Source organism: Melopsittacus undulatus, chromosome 1 (assembly GCF_012275295.1).
Source record: "Melopsittacus undulatus isolate bMelUnd1 chromosome 1, bMelUnd1.mat.Z, whole genome shotgun sequence".
Lineage (NCBI taxonomy): Eukaryota > Metazoa > Chordata > Aves > Psittaciformes > Psittaculidae > Melopsittacus > Melopsittacus undulatus.
Genome location: NC_047527.1, coordinates 144,130,618 through 144,155,597, shown reverse-complemented (window position 1 = coordinate 144,155,597; position 24,980 = coordinate 144,130,618). Strand labels below are relative to the sequence as shown.

Below are 24,980 nucleotides of genomic sequence, written 5' to 3'. Positions count from 1 at the left end.
ACGGACAAGATGAAACTCAGAGGAGTGCTACAAAGAGCAAGATATATGTTTTAAACAATCCCCTTTATGACACAAATAAAGATTCTAATTTTTTTTTTCTGATGTCAGCTAGTTCTTCCTGGGAAATATGGACATTAATTCCAGTAAAGACTAAAGTCCGTGGAAGGTGCTGAAAAATAAATACCTTGATATAAACAACATTTCCAAACACTTTGAAATGCCATGATAATGCCTTGCAGAAGTAGTAGTTTAAATGTTTTGTGCTTCCATTTTTCCTGTAAATGCAGTTTTCTGCTCCATCTATGTTTCCTAAAACATGCCATACATTAGTTATTGAGGAGTGCTGGTGTGCATGGCAGACACTATGGCAGACAAAGCCAGTCTTCAAACCTACTGATACTGCATGACCAGGCATGAGCTTCCAAGACATTTTCTTAAATCACCTCCCCAAATAGAGAGAATGTTACCAGGCATACCCACATACTTCATGCCAAATCACGCCAGAATGTTTCCCCAATACTGTACCCCATCACCCTAATTTAGCTTACTCAACTAAGTGCAAGTAAGTGAATGTATGAGTCTGAATATGAAAGCTACTGACAATAAGTATCTTCTCAGTATACTATAACATAGCGCATACAGTATAACGGACCTCTATACACACTGCTTAGACTGACAGAAGACATACATTTCGAAACTAGTATAAAAAAGCTCTTTGGGTTCACATAGGCTGTGCATAGAAATGAAGACTACAGCAAAGAAGTGCTGGTGTGCTGTGGACATAACTCAGGGCAGGACTTTGGCAGCACCTGCTGAAGCTGTTTCAAAGCCTTTCTGTGGGATCAGAGCTACGTTCAAAGTGTAGGCTGTAAGTGAAGGTCTCTCAGCTCGCTAAATGAGGCTGAGGACACAGCCAGGCTTCTGTAGAAAAAATAATTCTATATGCTAACTGGGTGCATCATTCATCTTTCTGACCCCTATAAAGGCTGATATAATGTCAATATTACAGTAACAAACTTAAATATATAGGTAAGTGCATAATTCAAGGGCAGCAGTAATGTTTCTAGCAGTGAACAGTGCTTTACCCTCTCTATACCTCAGATTCGTAGAATAACACAGGTAGTGTAGTGGTATCTTCCTATTCCCAACAGTTTTGTGCAGTTATATTGACTTTTTTGAGATATCCTATTCCTACAAGGGCAAGTGCCACAAAGAAACTGATCAGGAAGAGACGTAAGTTACAAGTCAAGTGTTCATGTTGTTGTATGGAAAATCTGATGTAGTCCTTGTAAATAGTCTGGTAATCTTGACCTGCAAAAAACTAGTAATTTTATCCATGGATGAAATGGAATTATACAATACTGATGTTAAAGAGAAAGAGAAAGAAGTGAGAAAAATTGTCAGGCTCATTGCTGCAAGTCATATAAGAAGCAAAAGAAAACCAAAGTTGGATTAAGACAACAAAGTTTAGTGTCTGTATTCAAACACGGAGAAAGAAGGGTGCATTTTTTGTAAAACAAGACAGCATTAAAGCAGGAAGAACACTGCAGAGAGAAAATGATTGAGAGCTGATTAGATTTTAATGGGAGAGGATAACAAGGGATCACATGGAGTTGTGGCAATGAGATGGAAGGGTATATGTGGTAGGTTGAGACTACAGAAAGAAAATGTCTGGAATGAAATTTGGAAAGCAGATGCACAAGAATGACCACAGATCCATCTGAGAGCTATCTGTGTCTTTTCAGCAGTTAATCTGGAGCATGATAGCCAATGACAACAAAGATGGGGAACTGACTATGTAAGAAAATGCTGCCTAGTAGGTCATTTTATTGTGTTAAGAGTTGGCAGAAACCCAAAGCTGGTAGTGCTATAAGACACGATGAAATATGAAAAGTTCTGGCAGGCAGTGTAGATAAAACAAGACTGAGGACAACTGGGACTACAGGCCTGATTTAATGAGTCTGGTATGTAGAAGGAAAGAACCAGACAACAGCAAGAAGAGAACCCACTTGATGAGGTACACTGGAGTATAACAGAAAGTGTAGAATTTGCTTCTGAGTGGGCAAGCAAATAGTTATGTAAACACCAGTTATTAGGAAAGCTGATTAAGGAATTTATAAACAAGAATGTGTTTTGAACCCCAGTGATAACTGGCAGCTGGATTAGTCTTATCTAATTTCACTCACCTAAGAATTAATCTTCAATCCTAAAACAGGTACCCAATCCCTCTCTCATGGAGAGAGGAGACACATTGATGTTTATGGATACCTTCAAATAGCTATTCGAGATTCAACCTATCTAAAAATTATTCTGTTTTAACAGCTTGAGGTGCCCATTAGATATTCATATGTCTCCTAGTCGATGTCTCTTTATTTGTACAGGAAATCTAGTTAACTAGCATCCATCAGATACCTAACTGCTCTATGATTAAATTAAGCAGGATGACTCCTTTCCTAAATTTCTTAAAACTCCAATTCATGGTTAAAGTTCTTCTGTCAGTTGTGTTGGTATTAATGTGTGCTGTTAAAGAGACGAAAGAACACCTTAAAACAAGGTTTTCCAATCAAATACCAAACAACAATGCTAATGAGTTTTTATCACAAGCTCATCTGTACATTTAGCCATACAACCTGGATTTTGACAAAATCCCTCCTTAGAGGCATGGAGGAAGTGCAGAAGTTAAGGTGACAAGGTATTCTTCTCTTATGAAATAAAAATGGCTTTTAAAAAAGCAAGAAACATAAGATTAGGGAATACATTGTCCTTTTTCAGGGAAGGAGACAACAGATAGAGACTGAAGGACTGATACAAAACTTTTTGAATGGTTTTAGCAAGCAGTAAGACAAGAAGGTGAACAATAGTGAAGCTGAATCAATAGAAGGAGCACATGAACAACTTATAGATCCTGTTTACAACATGCTGGGGGAGCATTCTGACAGATGAAATAGAGTAGATAGGTGCCAAGTAATTCACATTAAAAAGAACCATTTTAGTGACCCACATGGTAACAATCAGGAAAGCAAAGATGTATCATGGTGGATACATCTGCTTATTGAAAAACCTTCTCAATGAGCAGAGATAGAAAGAACGCAGGATGTTAGGCCATATTGAGATAAAGACAGAAAATGCTGAAAACAGAATCTAAGGTTATTTTGTAAAACAGTGATACATCCTCACTGTGTTTGTGGCATTCAGTTCTGATCACAAAACCTTGATGAGATTAGTGTGGAAAGTGAAATGGCTGGGGAGATGGGCAGTAAAAATTATTAAGGGCAAAGCAAAACTTGTTTATGAACAGAGATGAAGAGGACATGGACTGTATCAGGAGTGCAAACAGGAGCCAGCTTTAGAAAGCCATTACAATTTCTAGGAGAATTCTTGGTGTGTGTATAGATGCTGCTGCTTAAATTAGCTACATCTTGGAAAACAGTGAAAATGCTGAAGCTTTAACTACTCAGCGTAATTTAAAGAGGAATGATCCCTACTGGGGGTATCTTAACATAAATAAGAAACATCTACTTATCCTTAAAACCAAGAGGAATAGGACTGCAATAGGATTGCTTGTGTACATAAAAAAGCCACCTATTTACAACACAGAAAAAAGCAGCACTGTTTTACATTACACGTAAGTAATGTATGAACTGATTTCCATGAGGAGACATTGAGTTTTTAGTCTGTCAAGTTTAAGAAAGTTGTATGAATAAATAACATGTAGCGTACCTTAGTAAAGCTGACTAAAAACAGTATCTGAGGAATTTAAGTCTTCAGTCTTCAGCCAAAAAAGTAAGCACCAGCACACATTACTTAGCAACTGAAACATGTTCAATTACTGTGACTAACAAGCAGCAGCTTACTATCATTGCTTGCAATCACTTCTCTTTCTCCTGCAGTACTTAGTTTCCAAGCAAGTGACAAGTTGAAAGTTAAACTGGGATCATCTGCAGCTGGAGCATTTTACTACATTATTTATTTCCTCATTTATTTCTCTGGTGACATTCGCAAAACTTCTCCCAAACTTGTCTTGTACTCTTCTTTCCCTCTTCTAAAGCTTCTTTCATCAAGTTACAAGACACCAAATGCCATATGACACCATTTAAAAAATATTTTGAATTCCTGAGCTTGAGCACTCAGTTCTTCTGAAAACAAGATTTTGAAGTTGTGACTAAATATGTTGTCATTAGCCAAACATTACTTACAGTTTGGCTAAGTCTTCACCCAGGCAATAAGATAAATTCATGATCTCCTTATCCTCTGTGTAATTCTATTTACTTTTCAAATGACATGGCAGTTTGTGTAGTACTACCTCCACTGCTTTTGACTATCCATCAGCAGGATTCTTGTGAGGAATATTTGGTTCTCACACCTCTTTTGTGCTCCCACTGAAATAAACGGCAAAATTTCCTCTGACTTCTTTCAGTAAAAACAGAAAAGCCAGTAGAGGGAGCACAAATACACAGAAATAATTTTCTGTGGTTCATGTATAAATGATAATGTCTACTATTTTTTTTCCTATAGTATTTGCACTACTTTTTTTTCCTCGATCAAAAATGCTATCTTGATCAGGCTCCAGCAGATGAGTGTAAGGATGTTGTTTGGTGACTCTTCCTGCAGCCTCAGGAGCTCAGGACTCTGCATGAGGGGCACAGGCTGGACCCTGCAAATCTGTTCTTGGCTAAGTAATGCTTCCTGCCTACACAGCACTGCTGGACAGACCAGCATAACATGGGGCACATCTTTGGCTCTTGGACATAACGAGAGATCTGCTGACTGATGATCTCTGCCAGCTGATTGTTGCACAGGAGCACACGGGTTGGGTGAACTGGTACAATACATCACAACATGACTAAACACTGACTTTCCACCTTGAACCCCTGCTCATTCAGCAAGCTGCAACCTTCAGCAGCAATCTGAGCCTTTATGTGAGCCCAGTGCCACTAGCTGTGCAGAGAAGGGTCACAACTCTGTCCCCTCTCTGTCCACTGATACTACTGTTGGACGTTGTGTGGAAGAGGTTGCTTTGCTGCAGGACTCAGAAAGCGTGTTGCTTTGCAGCTGAGAAGATCTCAGGGAATAATACAGGATCTCTATCATCTTCTTCTAAAATTCAGGAATTTCAAATGGGATCTCAGGATTGCTGTGCTTTTTGAGAGCTTCCCTCATAAAGGAGGGAAAGACCTAATCTCTTCATGACACTGACTCAAAAAGAAACACCTCACACACCCCTAAGAAACCAAATGTAAACTGCTGAGTTTCTTCTTCCATTGTCAGGCTTTTTCTGTGCTGGAGAACACAGAGCCTTCCCTCCCCTCCATCCTGCTTTGTTTGATACCACATATATGCAACAATTGCAACAGCACTTGCCAGTAGCATAAGTTTGCTCCCATTAAAGAAAAATAGAGTTAGATAAATGACAAGTGCTTTGGAAAATGCTACACAGGAGAGGATAGAAAAAAAAGAGTATGTAAGCACTTGGATGTGAATCATTTTCAAAACAAACAAAAAAGTCATCTTAGAGATTCACTGGCTCTACTAAATTTGGGGGGGAGGAAGTCATCAGTTTGGAGTTCAGGGAGGCTGAGATTCTCAGAAACGTAGGAAAGGCTGCTACTGTGACTGGAGGTGTAGGCAGGACTAGCAAGCAGGCACTATGAGTAATTGGAATGCTAAAATGAATGTTTAAGTGTGTGACATTAAGTGTTAAGTACCTTTTTGGTAATCACATTTGATGTCTTTTCCATCCTCAATTTCCTCTCTTACTGAGTAGAAAAGGTGGCATTATGAGTCTGTTCTACAGACAAAACTAACACATTTTACCTTAGAGTGCTACAAAAAGAACTACAGAAATCTTTGTGGACCTTGGTGAAGTTGCTGTACCCATCCTGAAGTCTGATACTTACCTGGTGCCTTACACTGAATAATAATTACCCTACAAATACTTTCTGTCTGCAAATATAATACAAATGGCTCTAATAGAACCATATCTGATTTTCCATTGAAGAAGACTTCATATTTTTTCTTTCTTTTCTATGAATGTTCCAAAACATTTCAAGCCCCAGTCTAGTAAGTGACTGCTAACCGAGGAACTGAACTTGACAGGCCTCTCCTGTCTCATATTCCTACTGCGCTTTCACTGCCCCAAAGTTCTCAGTTGGCCCTATATTGACCTTTAGAAGAAAAAAGAAAAAGAGTAACTGGGGTTGAAACTTAAACAGCAGAGGTTTAGATTGGATATAAGGAATAAATTCTTTACTGTAAGGGTGGTGAGGCACTGGAATGGGTTGCCAGGGATGTTGTGAATGCTCCATCCCTGGCAGTGTTCAAGACCAGGTTGGATGAAGCCTTGAGTGATATGGTTTAGTGTGAGGTGTCCCTGCCCATGGCAGGGGGGTTGGAACTGGATGATCTTAAGGTCCTTTCCAACCCTAACTATTCTATGATTCTATGCTAACTCCTGAATGTACAAATAAGCTCTGTAGTACATTAGATAATAACTACATATATAGTATGCACCAATATACCATGTATGATAGAATTAATCTTTTGTTATTGAAAATGATAAAGAAGAGGGAGTTTTTAGAAAGAGAGTCCATGAGGAGTAGAAGATTTGTATGCATGTTTTGATAATCATTCAGGCTATAGGCACTTTACCTGCTGGCCTGGTTTGAGTGGTGATAGTGTTATTCCCTGGGTATTGATCACTGGGAGTATCTGGTTGCCGATGACGGTAGCGATGATCTGACCCTGGGCATTGGTCAATAACTGTGGAGTTATTGGCTGCACCTGAAGTCCCTGAGCTCCACCTGCAGCTTGGCTGGAAGGGACTGGGTTAGGCATCAGTGGGATTGTTCCAATAATCTGGAATAAAAAGACATAGAATGGGAAAATGCACACATACTACATATACTCACCATATGTGATTACTTGTTTCATGCATGTTACATCAAACTTGGGTGAAATAAGCAGAGAAACAGATATGATGGGCTGAAGGCCTCACCACCACATTCCTTTATGGGGGGTGATGATGACTTTCAAGCTCATTTTGTGTGTCCCATATCACCTGTAGGCTTTACCACTGTCCACTCTTACCCCCGACAAATCTGCTGCACTGAGAGTGTCTGAAACAAATGCTGGGACATGTTCTGGTCCCTGGAAGATGCTTTGTTCCCACCTCTCATTTGAACACAGAGTGGAATAGATGCACATACCAGTCTGTTCATCTTGCTTTCTTCACCTCACCATACTACTGTGATTTTATGGTGGTTATGTATTTTTCCTCGGTTTACTGATGCCTAGTACTCCAGATGACCACCTATTACTCCCATGTGATCTCAGGAAGGATCAAAGAGATACTGGTGCCTTTTAGGAAATGGCTTATTAAGATACGTTCATGAAAATATAGCTGCTTTTAGATGACAACTAAGTAGTACAACACAACAGGAGGGCTGGTGTTAGATAAAGCAGTTTAGCTAACATTTCTGGGGCAGGTACTTGCAGAAAGAGACACTTGTGACATCTCAGACAATACAGTGATTTCCTAAAATGTGAACATGCCTGTAAAACTTACATTAGGATGAGATGTCAAATAGATGCTGTAAGAAAGCTTGTCAGTCAATAAGCCACTAGGCTGAAGAAAGTTACACTGTTGGAAGACTTTTCTTACAAGTATTAGAGCATCTGAAACAAGCTTCTGATGAAACTTGGGAATAAACACGAACTTTTTGTTTGGTTGGCTTTGCAGACAACAACCGATGAAGCTACAGTCACAGGATTATTGCAACAGGAAAAGGAAAAAAACAGCAGGACACATCTCTATCTCCTTCACTACATCTCTGACTTTATCACAGTGCCCCAGAAAGCACCCATCCCATTGTAAAGCTCCCAGTCTTCCCTCTCCAGAAGCCTTGCTTCATCCTCTTTATCCTCAGCATCCACCACACTGCATGTCCTTTTTTCCTCCCACTAGTAGGATCTCAGTGGCCCTTATCACATTCATTGACTAGTGTAGATCTTCTTGGTTGCTGTGAAATAGGGTCTCTAAAATGATATATCTAAAGATATCACTTAAGTTCTTCTTATTAAAAGCTAGACAGATCAATAAAGATTATTATCCCTGTTTTGCAGAGCAGGAAAGTGGAGCACGATGGAACATATTCAAACAGGTTGTGAGTTAGCCTTCTAAGCTGGAACTTCTGCCAGGTTCTCTCTGCAGGTCAGATACTTCTGTTTCTTTTTAAGGTGTCCCTAGCTGAACTGCGGCTGCTTTGCTGTCCATGTGAGAAGATGGTTCTTCACTTAGGATGGAGGCATTTATTTAAATCATTATCAGATTTTGGAATGCTCTCTAAAATCTCACTTTCAGCATGAATTAAATGAGACTTTCACACAGTGCAACACATACATTTCTCTCAGTTTTTGGCAACCTAAACTATTTTTGTCACAAATATATTCTTTTACATTTAATGTATCACACCAAACACAAGGAATAATCCTTTTTAAGTTTATCAGCAGAAATATAGCAAAGGCCTCTCCTTCCTTTGCCATGTCAGTAAAGGACATGACCTTGGAGTGTCATTACTCCAATGTAACTTTAACTATCAAGGTCCTAATCCCAGTAAAGCAAAAAATGCTGCGCTGGTGTTATCAGTAATAGAAATGTTTGCATTCACATTTAAAATGCATTTCTTGGACTGCACTTGGACATTTCATAGAATGACAATGCTGAAGTGGACAGTTTGTAAGGTCAGAAGCAGAAGGCTATCTATATGTATTAATGTGTGTCACATGTCATTCCGTACATGGCATGCTGTACATGCACACAGTCAGAAATGGAGCAGGGGAAACACAGCTGGGAGAGGTCTTCCACAAGGACAAATGAACAAATGCTCTCAGGGTGTTACCACAGGAGCCAAGGGTAAACCTGCATGGGAAACAGTTTTTCTACTTTCTGAAACTTACTGAGATTTCAAGATTTTATTTTATTTTTTTCCATTTTATACCAAAATAAAGTAAGATCTTCTCTGGTTGAAAAAAAAACAAGCCAGGCACTTGTTAACCAATAGGGCTACTCTTTATGGCATGTATCTTTGATATGCCTAAACCCAGATTCAAGTTTTCTCTTTCAAGTTCCACCTTCTCCAAGTAACCTCTCTGAAATAACCTAACAGCTCCCTGATTCACACAAAGGGAGTAGTACTGAAACGGGATCCCCTCCTCAAACCTTGTGCCACTGTCCTGATGCTGAGCCAGATCCCTCTTCTGCTAATTTTGGTATGAAGTTTCACCCTGGGCCTTGCTAATCTGTCCTGTTGAAGTATGATAAAGGCTGGCACTTGGTCAATTTGATTTATGGTTTCAATACATCTAAACTTTCTAAAGAAATAAAACAAGACCATGCCACAGGCTTGAGACACTGGTGTGCCACAGTACAGGGTAGTTAATTGCCAGTGGTTTTCCTTGTGCTGAAGTATTGGTCTTTTCTAGCAAATGCTGCTATTTCAGATTATAGTCAAGGAATATATACAGTTCAGGATTAGCATATGAGAGGGACTTATCCTACAAGATACTCACAGAATCACACCATCATAGTATGATTTCGGTTGAAAAGGCCCTTCTAAAGCTCATCTAGCTTCAAATCCCCTGTCACGGGCAGGGACACATTACAGTAGACCCTGTTGTTCCAAGGTCCATCCAACCTGGCCTTGAACACTTCCAGGGATGTGGCAGCCACAGCTTTGAGACATAGCAGAGGTTTCTTACTCTGTCAATGTCTGGACTCAAATCCATAAACAATCCTACCTGTCAACCACCTGGTTGTACCTGTTGGAGGTACAGGTTCCAGATATAAGCACACATTGTAGTGCAGACATGACACTGGAAATAGTACCAAGATATTTAGCGTGAGTTCAAGCCCCAGCTTTTTTTACAGAGACATGGTTTTGGTCCACCACTAATTAAAACACCAAGACTGTGACTGTGACCCTGTTCAAGTGACAGAGTGTTGTGAGAAGCCTTGGTGGATTCAGACTTGCACTTTGAGTATTTGATAAGATTCTTTTGTTTTGTTTATGCATTACTAGATACATCAGTTGCATCTTGAGAGGCTTAGAGAGCAGTGTTTATAGATGTTAGTTTAGGTTTTTATGTTTCCTAATGTTAACTAAATTTGTAAAATTGATATTTGTTTCTAAATTCAGAAGACATCCAGGGTGATTTTTAAGAGCATCTGAACATTTTCCATTGATTTATCTGTTAGTGTCATTTTAGCATCCTAGGGTTTCAAGATATTTCAGATCAGGCCTCTCAAATCTTACAACTGACATTGCCAAGACAACTTCCACTACTGAGTGTTATTTATATGAGATACAGTTGTAAGGCTTGGCTTGTACAGGAAGTTAATTTGTGGACCTGCTCCCACATACCATCTCTGGGCTCAGTGGTCTTTGCCTATATAGTCCTGCAAACTGTAAATGCATCTGCAATGAAAGAATAAGCACACAAAGTAAAGGTAAAATCCCAAGTAATGGAGCTGACCATGGAGGGGAAAAAATTCAAGCTCTCTGTATACAGTATCAACTGTATTTGTGAGTGTTACCCCCAATGACAGGGTGATGTCCTAGCACTGATGAAACGTTGTCACGCTGTTAAACAGATTTTGGTCCCTTGCCTTGCTCAGTAAAGGTTTCCTCTTAGAAAGGAAATTAAAACATCTGATGCCTTAAAAATGATCCTTTAAACAACAGAACTTTAAGAAAGAAGAACATTAAAAAATACCCATTCTTATCCTTTCTTGACTGACAACACATCATCATATTTAATTGCCTTTGTGGATTACTTTGCTGTAACTCACAGGCTGAACCTGAAAGCAGGAGCTGAGCAATTGCTCAGAACTTCTGGGGAATAAATGCCTAATTGTAGTCCCATTTGTGCTATAGATGTAAAAACCAGATTTGGCATAACTGTATGAAGGACTAATTACTGATTTCCCAGCAGTGACTCCTTCCTTGTGGCTCCTAATAAGTCAAGGGTACCAAAACACAAATGCATTTTGGCATTAGGTAAAGTTCCTATGGTACTCTAAAACACAACTGTTTTTTAGTAAGTTCTTTGCCCTCTCCCCTCATCAGAAACAGGGATGCTGCCCTGCTTCCTTGTTTTCTTAGCACAACCAAAGGAATCTTACTGTAGCCAAACGGGTGGTTCAACAACTGCCTTTGTTTCTGCTGTGAAAAGACTAAGTAAAATCAAAGATTGACTACACTAGGTTGTTTCTACTGTCAACCAGGGCTGACATAAAGCAAATAGTGCCATTTTATCTTTATAGTCTTTAACTATAAGAAGGAAATGGTTTTTTTTCAGTATAATCAAAATGAAAGTATCTAATTTTATCAGTGCTGCAGCCCTTTAAATATTAAAGGTTAATTATTTCAGTTTTGAACAACATAAAAATAAAACAGAAAGAAACCCAGGGAAAAAGTAAAAGGAACAACAGAAAAATTGTTCAGTGAAATGAGGCAAGCCACCATATACACATAAGCTAATTTAACATCTCAAACTGTGAACAGAATGCATGGAAGTTTTACTCCTATGTAGTGACCCAAAAGATCACTGAGTGAATGTTTGCCGATTTAAATATGCTTCACTCATCTTCATTTTCTAGTCTTCAGAATATAACCTGAAATAAAAGCTCACTTTGGCTGCCCCTTTCTTAATCATATATATACACACAACTTTTATAAATTATAAACACAGTCACATATTTATATATATATATATGATTTATTATCTACCAATATCAATAAACTCAGCTGTTTTATACACTATAGTATATATACTACCAATCTACACACTGCTGGGAGCATTAATACAAGCTCCATTTGCAGACTACTTCTGGAAAAAACGCTGCTCCATCTCATTCTTTGGAGTAACAACAAAATGATTCTTTAACCTCAAGACAGGATGAGACTAAGGCTGCCTGTGTCTTTCAAAGTAAAAGCAATATTAATTTATGTAATGCTTGCAAATTTCCTTTGCTGTATTATACTTCCTGATGAGAACTCAAAAATAGGGCACAACAAAATGCTAGTATGAGAGCAAGGTATCAAATAGTGATATTAGAAACAGGCACCTATGAAACTGTACTTTTGAACCACCATTTCATCCAAGGGATTCTAATTTTGAAGGTTAAGTATGTTCATAGATCATACAATATACTGGATGGCATTACGGTTTGTAGGCATCATAATAGAACATTGAGTCTGACATTCTGCCTGACTTTCTCAGTGCTTTATTTGTTAGAAAATAGTGTTTGTATACTAACATCAAACTATATAGGACTTTATTTGTCATCACTATAGGAATTATGTGGTGAAATTTGTCTCAAGCAAATAGTTATGTTCTGTTAGCAGGGCATGTATACAGGCATGAAAAAGAACATCTCTCTTATCCAACATCCTGAATAATACAACATAATGTTTTCTCATTAGAAAAAACTAAAGATACATAAGTAAAGATAAAAATTTATATTGATTGTCTGTTGAATTGTTCTTTCTAAGTAATCTACATATCAAATTTAGCTTCCTCTTAATATCAAGAATTAAGTCAGGCATAGAGACCCTTAGAGGTTATAGTTCTTTGAGTTTAGCAAAGCAACTGTTGATTTTAATTAGGTTTAGAGGTCCCAGGCATTTCTGAAAATCACCTAGCTAGATTCTTATGAAAGTGCTCATTATTTAAACGGATTACTTGTTTGTTATTTGATGGATGAGTAGTAAGAAGTATATTAGCAATATTTTTGTTTGTTGCAAACCAGATCCCTGATACTATGTATGACAATAGCACCAAAACTGTCGTAACAGAATTGTTATGACAAACCAACCATAATTTCTAATAATGTTTGCTGATCACAAAAAGAAATCACAACTTACTGGTTTTAGCATTTGACTGCTTGTCTCCTGAAGCACAGCCAGCCTTCCTGATTGCTGTGCAGATCTTTTTAGGGTGTATACAAGCAAATACACTTTTGGATGTATGGTCTTGGTATCTTTTCTTTCTGTAAATACTCTTGAAAACAAAAATGCTTTGGTTTTCATTTTCTCAGGAAGCAAATACAAAGCAACTCAGCCATCAGATTTAATTACAACAGAAATACTTTGGTAAATATTCATTTGCCTCTACTTTCTTTTCATGCAGGCTGAGATTTTCATAGTTGCCTACAGAAGTGTCACTTCTACTTGACTCTCTGAAGCTTTCAAGTATCAAGCATCTCAGAGACAAGAAATCCTTGCTCTGAAAGTCAATTTTTCAACATTTGCCAGCTTTGGATATGAGCTGCATCTGCAAACCCTACCATTACTTTGTGTCTTTAGATTACAAACCATTTAGAAGAAGGATTGTCTCTATAATACAATATAAATATATACATTTACTGCTTCCTCATAGCATAAACAGTGGACTTGCTTTTAGCTGTATCAGTATCTACCATACTGGCCATACAGCAGGAGCAAATGTAGGCATCCCTGCACTTTGCAATACATGCCATGCTGAGCCATTCAAGGCTAGCTTGGGAAACAAATTGTCCTTTCTCAGCAAGCCTAATCAGGCCCAACACAATGTGTGCCAAGGTGATTAGGTTTCTTCCATGCTACGGTGACATTATCGGCTTGTTTAGCTTTGTTACTTGGTGTTGTATTGCACTGTACTGGCCTACTACAGAGATGCTATCTAGAGGTCAAGAACCAGAATAAGGCAGGGTTTAGTAATTGCTCTTTGATCCTGTGGTTTTTAAATAAGAGCTGCTATTGAGACAATCTTGTGTAAATATGAACAAGATAATGTTCTGTACTGCCACAACAGTGCTCACTGAAACAGTGCTGGTTTCATTTTATCAAATTGTAATATTACTCTTTTAAAAAAGGGATGTTGCACACTACTGTCAGTGTATATGGGTGAGCAGAATTTCTGCTGCTCTAGTTTGATTTCTTTCTCTTAGTTACTCCTTTCAACTCATTTTGCATGGACAAGAAGCTTGGTTAAGGAGATGGCATGCTCATAACTGTCATCAGTAGGCACTCACTACTGTCACTGCTTCATCTTGTGGTGCCATTCCTGAGAAAGTTACTCCAGCAGAAGTATCCACTTGCAAATATATGTTAAATTTAAAATCCTCAAAGAGTTATTTTTCTTTTTAATTTTCATTGATGAATTTTTATTGTTCAATGATAATTTTCATTGTTTCCTGAGAAAACAGTAACATATTCTGGACAAATGACTTTGAAGGCTAAATGATATTTTATTCTAGCCTTGCCTTGTATGTTTAGACTAACAATATATATGTTTTGTTGGACACTTCCCCATGATAAACTGGGCTGAAATCATTAACCATCAAATAATCTTCAGATACAATCTTGAGGACACAGTTCTTTAGTTAGATTACAGGTCAAAGAATTTCTAGGCCATCAGTATATTCTTGAATAATCTCCTCTCATCTTCTCACTATCAAATTACATACACTATATAAAATACTTACCAGAGATCACCAGATTTCTCACTCTGTATCTCTTAAAGGTGAAATCAGTCAGGTACGCTGATTCATTCAGTCATTTCAGATTTAGCCAAAATTCATTACAAGAACACTAATAGATATTGCAATCAATCAGTAGCAGTGATACTCAATGTTGTTACACAATCAGATTTCTCCTAATACTGTTGGAAACCTTGAACTTGCTGCCCAGATGCAATGACTATGGATGATGACACAGTAGTTGTCTGTCAACCCATCACTTCAACTTTGCACATCTGCAACAAGACATTCTTTTAAATACAAAGTCATGTCCTACTTCAGCTGGTGTTTCTACAATTTTAGATGATTGGGACTTCAGTTAATATAGAAGATAAAACTGTTGGTCCTATTGATTAAGAATTACAAGTTTTAAGATGATAGTCTACAAAAGCTCAAGGCAAGGCTGAGGTGAATCACTGTGCAAACCTGGCCAGGCAAAAGTACTACTGAAACAGTTTTAGATTTTACAGTGCATGCATTTCTTCAACAAGTGATTTTCAGACTACTGAGAATTAACCACAATGCTGATCACCAGTATGACCCTGGCGGAACAAACCATTCTGGATTGCCTCCCTACCACGGATAGCAATTATGGAAGCCAATATTCCAGCCTATAAAGTGGAATTTTGTTGCAATGCAGCACAATTATGCAGATGTTCAGGAGAAGAAGGACAAATTCCTTTCACCAAAAGCAGGTGGGAAAATTTAGATGGGTTATATGCAAGTGCTTGGATGGAAAATGGTCATGACTCCAACTCTGTAGATATTAATTTCTAGAGAAAAAAAACCTTCTCAAGATCAAATACAACTTCCTTTCATCACAAAATCAGCAGAAAAGTGTTGCTTGTTCATTTCAGTACCAAGGCCTCCTCAAAAATTTGCCCACCAAATGTAGCCAGACTTGGTCGTACTTACCTTGTGAAATTTGGTATGGCTGCTGGTTCCATGTTCTGCTCTGCCAACTAGTTCCCCTTTGAATGTCACTAAAATTCCAGTCCTCCATTCAGCCATCTGTAATGTGTTTGCATAAATACTATTTATCTCTCTGCCAGTACTCCTATGAGCCTGAAGTAATTTTTGTAAGCCTACCTTAGAGCTATCAAGAAGCAATCCCACATAAAGTTAGGGGGGTTATGTCAAAGGTGGCTATCTCACTGAAAATGTCCTTACCTGGTTCTTTTTTTTGAATGTTAGTAGCTGGAGTATATGCTTCACTGCATGCAAGTGCAATGGCTAAAGTATCTCCTATTATCAACTGCTTCATTAATCCATTTCACCTGAGCTGATAGAGAAAAGGGAAAGAAAGGTGTTCTGCTCACATCTTAACAGCTTGACTTAAATTTCCACTCTGGCCACCACCTGATACGAATCATGATTACAATAATAAGTTCTGTAATACAGATACTTAGTATGTATGATGGTATCTACCACAAATGGCTGGTCCTAGCACCTCTTTCAGGACAAAACATTGTCCTGATGCAATGGCATGTAACTCAGGAGGTAAGTGTCTATAGATTTGGTGATGAATATCCAGCATTCCGTCACTGCTCAATTTCTCTTGACCAAAATACATTTGGTTTTGATAGCTTACATGCAGATTTGAGTTTTTCTCAGGGCTATCAAGATGTCCCCAACAAAGTAAATACTCCAAACCTGACAGTTAAATCTAAGTAAATTATTCTCAAATTTGGGGAAGATATAGCAGAAGATGGCATTGCATGAATCTGTTAGGAGAACATGCTGCTTAATTATCAGTTTCATTCAGGGCTGGTCTGTAAGTTTGCTTAAGAAGATTTATTTAACTATGATTTACTTATTAAAAACAACAATGGACCCGAGGTAATCCCATCTCCTACATTAACCTAAATGTAATCCCAGCACTTTAACAATGTAAACCCTACATTGTTACTGTACTGATGCAACATGCTCCTGACAGAGACAGGCATAATGAAATTTCTCTGTATGTATTTTGATATGAATTCAAATTACTTCATCTCTCTCTTCTCCTGGCAGCAGAACCCCTACCCTTGAGGCCAGTTCTGTGGAAGGTGGAGGATCACAGACACTGTACAAGCTGGGGAAAAAATGAAATGATAATGCTAGGAAAGACCCTTACGCTTGTAATTTAATTTAGGTATTTCCCTAGAGCTATTGGTTTGCACAATTTACCCCAGCACCTGTGACCTTAATGAGGTGCACTGACTAAACAAATCCTTCCCAAGTTCAAGGGACATCATCCACAGTTATACCTACAGCCTTTCTCATTACCCCAGATGTCCCTTACCCCATGTGTTCCTCTCCAGGAACATCCAGAGCATTTCCACAGCTTGGCTTTGCCAGTCCTCACTTAGAATCATAGAATCACTCAAGTTGGAAAAGACCTTTAAGATCATTGAGTCCAACATAAAGCTGACACTGACAAGTCCACCAGATTAAGTCTCTCTCTCCTGACATGTAATACCTTAATGTGGAAAAGAGCCAAATGAAGAAAGAAGGCTCCTTATGGAGTGATATACTATACTCAGTGCCTAAAAGAACTGGACAGCCTAACCACAGACTTCTTTTGTATCTGAAAATTTAGAAGTATTACTAAAGACCATTAGATGTTGCTTCCTTCAATCTGGCTTTCCTTACTTTGAGTAGTCTCCCTGATGCCAATCCATGGAGCCAGATATTAGTTAATAAGACTAAAAATGGTGGAGTCTTCTGTAAGGAGAACAAAGTTAATCTCAAAGGAGGAAATAGCAAACTGAAATCTAGTTTTAAGTATTGCCAAAATGCATATTGCACAAATGTCCTTGTAATGCATTTTTTAAAAAACAATGGAGTCTCAGTAATATGAACCCTTAGTAAAGCACTTGTTAAATCTTGGAGCAATAGTGGAGAAGATTCCCTGATGTATGTGAATTACAGCACAAGAGGATGAGTGAAGTGCAAATGCCACAGTGTAATTTGTGTATGGAACATTTTAATTGTGGATAATGGCAGATTTTCAGTTTTATAAGTCAAGGAATTGTGCTCATTTCTGAGACAGAACAGAATATATTAACTGCCCTTGAAACAGTATCAATATTTCTTCCTGTGCAGAGCACAGCACAGTAAAATGCATTAAAAGATGAAAGCTCTTTGATCCTTTTGAATACTTAAAGATACCAGAACAGTGCCAATAAGTTTTGAGGAAGAGCCTAGACAGAAAAGAAATATTATTAATTGCCAAGATAGCGCAATATCCCAAACCAGTGACACTGAGTGTACTAAGGACTACAGAAATATTTATTGTTCATAGTTCTACCCCACTGAGTCCCTCAGGACACAATGGATTCCTTTTTTTTTTCCTCCATTCAGGTGAAGTCATTAGTATGCAAACATATTTGATCTTGACATACACAATAGCTCTATCTTTTTAGCCCCCAATATTAGGGGAAGAGAACTGTCTGGGGTTATATCACAGTGTCGATCTTACAAGTCATGAGCAGACTGAATAACTGCAACCTCAGACGTCATTTACAAGAGCCATTGAGCTTCACTCAATAGCCTGCTGGTTCTGCTGCACTCAATGGTTTGCCGTGGTGCTGCTACCAATTGCCAGGTAATATTTTCTAGGAAGATTTCAGCTCTTGGCTTCTCATTCATTGATAATAATGCCAATCATCTCTGGACTCCAGTTTTGAGCAATGTTTGGGTAATATCATCAGGCTTCTCTCTGACTTGACTTCCACTAATAAAAACCAGAAGTAAATCCACTGACCTGAATGCAGTGGCCCCTGGGACTTGAATATGGCAGAGGCTGATGTTTGGGTCTAGCTGCAGCCCGTAATTCTTTTTAAATTATAAATGTCTCGGGCTAGCATGTACCCTGCACAGCATAGCTCTGGTTTTGACTGGTTATCCTGGGCTTTGGATTCAGCTGAAGCTAGAAAAATGTAGGGATTCCCTCTCTTTATCCCTGTTCATACAGGACCATTTTGCCCAATGGAGCAGCCCCATGTAAACTCGTAAGTTGTTCTGGAAAGGAAGTGGGAAATTATGGTCACTTTAAAATGGAACTTAAATTTGAAATTAAATACCAATCTGAAAAAAAATTGTTTGGGGTTGATTGAGCCATTCTGATCAAAACTGAAATATTTCATATTCCTTTTAACCTTTCTAAACTTGAAAAAAACTCCACTAAATTTTCAAACAGAACATGTAAAAATGAGACACTTAAATCTTACCCAGACACTGTACTTAAAAATTTTACTGAACAAAATTTGTCAAAATGACACATTTGTATTTAGATTAAATACCATTTTTCCATCAGAAGTCAGCAATGAAAAAAATGTCATTCAGTTCTGCTCACAATGCTGCAGGAATTTATACTAAAAGACTGATAAATGAGGTAGTAAAATGTAATTACACCTCAGTCGTTAACATAGGTTCAAATGCAACACTAGAACCCTGAGGGATGCTTCTGGATACATCATAATTTCCTTCTTTAGAGCCTTTTGCTTTCATTGCTCATAAGGTCTCCAACACCATTTGCACTCTGGCAGGTTCCAAGAGCTCAGAAGCCTGATGTGTTAAGTACTGGAGAAAGAAAAGGTTGAGGTAGTCCCTCTTTTGAAAAGGGAGAACTTTTAACAGGGAGTCTTTTTTAACCTCCTGGGACGTGAACAAACTGCCCCCAGTTCGAGAGTTGCTGCTCAGCAGAGGAAAAGGTAAAAGACTGTCCCTGTGCCCTGAAAATGCTTGTGTTCATTTGTCACCCATCACCCTGTCCTGAACGATGCTTGGAAAACTCAGTGATGTCTGACATGATAGTTAAGAGAGTCTGTGCATCTCCCAGGCTCAACATGGGAGCGTCTCCTTCCTTCTTCCCTTTCCCCCTCAACCCTCCCTCAAAAGAAAAGGAACCCATTCCTCAGATTAAAAAGAAAGTTCATCCAGGCTCAACGTGCATAACATTTGTCACCCAGGCTGCTTCGCTCAGAAATGAAAACGTGAAGATGTGTAAACAACAAAGAACCTCAAAAAAGAAATGAGCATCAAAAAAAAATAAATAAAAGGAAGAAAGTTATCAAATATGCATTGGTTTATCACAGTCAAGTTTCATGATTCAAACCTGATTCATATATATTTTATGAAGAGAATATCCATTGTGGTGGCAAAATTAAATGTATTTTGAAACTTGTATGTGACATTTATCTATCTGCTCTATCAGAAAAAAGTTGTCATATTCATTCAGACATATATTACTTTTTCAATTTCCTGTCAGTAATGTTTTTTTAATGTTCTTTAGGGTGAGACCACAGGATATCTCATTTCTCACAACAAAGACCATAACTCATTAGAATTATGTTGATGAGTTTATACCTAAAAAAGTTGCATCAGTTTTTTTGAGGTGACCAATCTGCACTCTTACCCATGAAAATTGTGGCTTTTTTCCTTTGTTTTTGTTTTTACTTTTTAGATACAGAGTCAGAGAACTGTTGGCTCTTTTTTTCCTTCTTTTACAGAAGTTCATCATATAAACCACGAAGTTATGGTGCAATCTTATGGTGATTCAGGTTCTATTGTGAGCCACAAGAGATAACAAAGATAGCACAAGTATTGAAACTCCTTATCACATATCTTCCCTTCCAAAGGGATGATTTTGATAGAAAGTTTCATATAAACCCAGTGCTTAAGAATAAACAGCGCTGTGCAGCAGGCAAGGCCAAAGGGTCATAGTTAGACAAGAAACAGAAACCAATTAAAGTGAGTTAATTGACAAGATGCTACAGCTCCCATGCAGAAGACTGGCTGGAGAGGTGCAAAGTGGAGATGGCAACTTCTTTCTTTAAGTTGCTATTAAAGTGACTCCCTAATAAAAGCCTTATCTTGTGTCCCATATGCTCAGTGCAAGTCCTGCGATGGATGTTGAAGTGCAGTGGGTCAAGCCCTGGGTAGAAAGGCCATTTGATTCTTATGGGGATTTTTTGACAGACTAGCAATGACACCATCCACAATACAGACTGAAGTATGCTATTTGTTAGTATAAAATGAGGAGAATTCCATGATCAACATTCAAGCTTAATTTCTGAACAAAAGCATACTATTTGGAATCAAATTATAGGATGTGCTTCCCTTTCTATCATACCTAGTATTTTGGATAGAGACTTAAATAGTATTTGGTAAAGCCAGGAATAATTATAACGACCCATCTTCAAAAGGCTGTTGATCAGTTTGGCTTAGATATGTACCTAAAATTACCTGAATGCTGGCAACTTAGGCTACTTTGCAGGACAGAGATTGTTTTGTGATAGGACTCTCTCATGCCATTTATGGCACCTGCTGGTTGGAGCTGCGCTGGAAATACTTTTAAACTGGCCTGTGGTCTGAGGATTTAGTGCATCCCTTTTCTATCCTACCAAAACAGCACAGTAAATGCCCTGTAAAAAGTAATCTGTCCAAGGGAGGGATTTCTTCCTCACTATTACAGGCTCAAAAGGGTTTTTTTTAAACCAGAGAACTTCAGAGATGCAAAGTCTTCATTTATGCACAACTGATTTTTATATAACAACATCCTACAGATGGAATACTAATCTCACTCGAAAGATACTCGACAGAAAGACCCTCCCTTCACATTGCTAACTGTCATTTAGTTAAAGTATCATTAAAGTTAAGTACATTTTAAATAATTCAAACAGATACCATTACCTTGGTCTCTGGGATGCTAATTCCCTCTTTATTTGGGAAATCAAAGAAGCAAGCAAGCAAAACAGGAGCACAATTTCACAAAGACTGAAAAGTGCCTTTAGCATTATCCCAAAAGTAAGGTAGGTCAGACAGTGCTGAGTTCTGCCATCGTCAGCTGCACCCAGGACCTGAGTTAAAACTCCTGTGACTGCCATGGGGAGCTTAAGGATAAAATTATCAAAAGGACTCAAATCCCATTAAAAATAACTGGTGTGTGGTTATTCTAAGGATGGAATTTGTCATTTACTGTTAGCCATCCAACATCAGAAGTCCAGTAGTAAATTGCCATTCAAGCTCTATCTAGTCAACATAGAGAATGAGGAATCTCTGCAAGGTGATTCATCTCAGCCTAAAATGCATCAGCGAGATGTTTTATTCTTCGAGTGCCTGTTTCTTTCAGTGATGACAGAGAATGCTAAGCAGCTAGCTTAGATCTGATGCAGCTTCAGCTAACTTTCATGTGGTTAAAATTAGGGAAAAGGAGTTTGAAGTCAGGAGTCTAAAGAGATGTAGGACTCTGAAGAGGACCAGTTATTGGCCTACATTGACCTACAGCCTCTAAGTAATTTGGAAAACTATTGCCTTTTTATTGACCATCTGAGTATCTCAGCTGTGCAAAAAAAAGAAGGATAAAATAACTTTAAAAAATCCCACAAAACAACCGAAGTCACAATTACTTTTTCCACAGAAGGGGCTAAATCTAATTTTTTTTCCCTTCCTTAGTAAGTCACTATTAAAATAAGATGAGGCTTTGAGAAGACCTCATTGTTGAAAAGCTGTTCAACACATGCACAAAAAGAAACCTGTTTGACCATCCCTGTCTATCACAAACATAAACACAGAGGCAGAGATGATTCACTTAAATGACTTCAACTTGACTGGTAATATCTTGACACATTTCACTGGGGAGGGTATAACTTACACAGCTCTTAGAAAGTAAGTTTAAAAAAAGGACACAGCAATGACTGTGGACTGAAGATTTATTAGAAAGATTCCCTAACCATCTCTTGGAAGTCAAATTTCCATGTTCTTTGCAAACTCAGTGAGAAATTGCCTTCTTGACATGATACTCATTTATCTCCCTTCAGTCTCTGTTCTTTGAGGGCTCCTTTTGCATCATTCGTTGGGTAGTGTGAGGCCGATTTAAACATTTCTACATTTGTGCTGTTGCCAGAGACCATAGTGATTTAGTGAATCAGATGTGCATCATTCATGTTCCTTCCCTATTGTCACTGCATATGATTTTAAGGAGAAATAAAAGGCAAGAAGGAGCCAGGGGTACAACTTGCCTCAGTAAATGCTTTTTAGGAGGGGCCCTTTCCATTGATGGATCAGGTTATGAGAATTTTAGCTTGACTCAGTAATATTAAACATATATATTTTAAACTATATTCAGAAAAAAAAGGCTTTTGTTGTAGCACATTTACTTGTGACATTTAAATCTCAATGTACAGGATGTAATACATTGTTGGTTAAGGACTTCCACGTAAGCAAAACTCCCAGCTATACATCATTGTGTGTAACATAAGCATGAAGGTATTTGAACAGGCAAATGCTTCTGTATGTTACTAACAGTATTTCTAGGTCAGCAACCTAACATTCAGATTTTAAATAATTACCCTAACTGAGAAGCTGGCAAAAAGTTTGTCTATGTTTTGTCCTGTGCTCCCATCCAATGCCCTATGATACTTTGATGAAAACATAGCTTGTGATTGACATTTCAGAACATTTTCAATCAGCTCTTAGACTTCATGGATGTGAATCATATCTGGGCTTCCTTCACCTTTCTGTATCTGGTGAACTCAGGGTAGTTTTGTTCTCTTTGGACCTTTGTTAAGCAAACTTAAAAATCAAAATCTTAACTTTTCTAAGCAGTCATTAAATATTTAATCACAGTCTCCAGGCAGGATTTTGTCTTGGCTGTTGTGGAGAAAGTTCTCTGATGTGAAAAGGAAGAATGTGCTGTTCTTTGCTAGTGCCAATTACATGCTATTCTCAAAAGATGAGGACCTTATGATTTATCTACCCTCTGTGCCCAGAGAGTCTTAAACTTTCTGCTTTAGCTAAAGGAGTTTCTTTCAACAATGCCCATAAACAACTTCTGTTTTCAAATTCATGCATCACCTTGAGAGCAGAGGTAGGTGACTTTCTCCTACATGTGTCTCTCCCTGAACAGTTGGTGTGATAGTTGGGGCATTTCACTGTATCAGAGTTACGAGAGACATACTCATGGGTATAAATATAGATTACCCAGAAGAACAACATATAGATTTAAACATATAGAGTTTAAACTCTATAAGAGTACTGTAGATGCTAACACTGTAGATGCTAATAATAACAGTACAAGACTGGATATATAAACTCCATACATCAATAGCTGTACTATTAAAATTAGCAGATACATAGTGCAGATCCCAGAAGATGTGATTTAAACACCTAAAAAGAGAAGTCACTTCCCCACACTTCAGTGTGTGTGTGAGTGTGATGTTCATCAACATAAGAGATGTATCAAGAAGCAGGCAGATGTGTCATCCTGTGGGCACGGGTTGGGAAATGTTTCTTACACAGTTCTGCTAACAAACCTTAGTTTTCTTGACCTTTTAAATACTTCACTCTGGTCTCTCATGCAGAGCTGCCAACAGCACTAGTCTACATGGTACCTTCTAGCAGGGAAAGGATAGAGGGATAATGTTAACACACAGTATCCTTTAACTCCCATTTTGCAGTCATTCAGTAATATCTTCGTAAGAAACTGAACCCTTAGGAAAATACAGGCCTAGCTTTATTTCCCAGTTACTACACTACAGACAACTATGGCCTGTGTACAGCCATGATCTCGTACTTCTAACATTACAGCAGAGACAGATTTGAGGTACAAGAGAATAAGTCCCTGAGGACTTGTGTCTTTCCTGAGGAGATAAACACAAAGGTCCAGGCAAGCGAGTGTTCAATTGTGTGTATGTGTATGTACACACATGCATGTGATCACATTAAGTGGTGAGCAGTTCAGCTGAAAAACATGTAGACAGCTACTCTATTTGAAATGTTTTCAGATTTTGTCAGGATATGGCAATAAGACTTAGAGGAAATCATGTTTCTGCACTGGCAACGGGAGGCCTAATGGAAATTGTACAATATCTACAGTGGGACTAAAAACCTATGTCTTTAGACTACTGAATCCCAGAAACAGCATGTGGCAAAGAGCTGTTTTGTCAGGAAACAAAAACGGCAAAGAGAGGGGAACAGAACAGGAACATGGGAATGGATACCTTGGAATGTCTGAGGATCTGTTACTGACATTACCACCAGGTATCTGTTAATCCATACTCGTTTCCATGTCATTTTGAGCTACCACTTATGGAAGGAACCAAAAGAGCAAAACCAGGACAGGTGACAAGCTACAACTAATACAAAAAATGAGAAGGAAAGAAGTAAGTTTAGCATGAGAAATGGTGCCGATTCCCCCTCAAAGCTAGTGCACTGCATGAGCCTGATAGCATCTTTTCACTTTGAGGCTGTCTATCTATGCTATCAAATAAGACATATCTCAGCTTAATGCACAGCCTCCAACGGAGGGAGTGGATTAGGCCTCTGGAGATGATGACTAACAAGTTAAAATTAAACTTTTTTTTTTCCAGTTGGGCTGCAATGACCTATTTATACAATTTCTTTCTTGCTAGCTAGCTTTTTTTTAACGTTACAAGAT

At 38.3% G+C, this 24,980-nt stretch overlaps 1 protein-coding gene across 1 annotated transcript in view; it reads right to left on the bottom strand.

Moving 5' to 3' along the window:
* Positions 1–24,980, bottom strand: part of POU6F2 (POU class 6 homeobox 2) — a 297,021-nt gene that overhangs the window by 17,044 nt on the left and 254,997 nt on the right. The window contains exon 7 of the mRNA XM_013128511.3: positions 6,649–6,855. Coding sequence (XP_012983965.3) covers positions 6,649–6,855 — 207 coding nt within the window. The remainder of the gene's footprint in view (positions 1–6,648; positions 6,856–24,980) is intronic.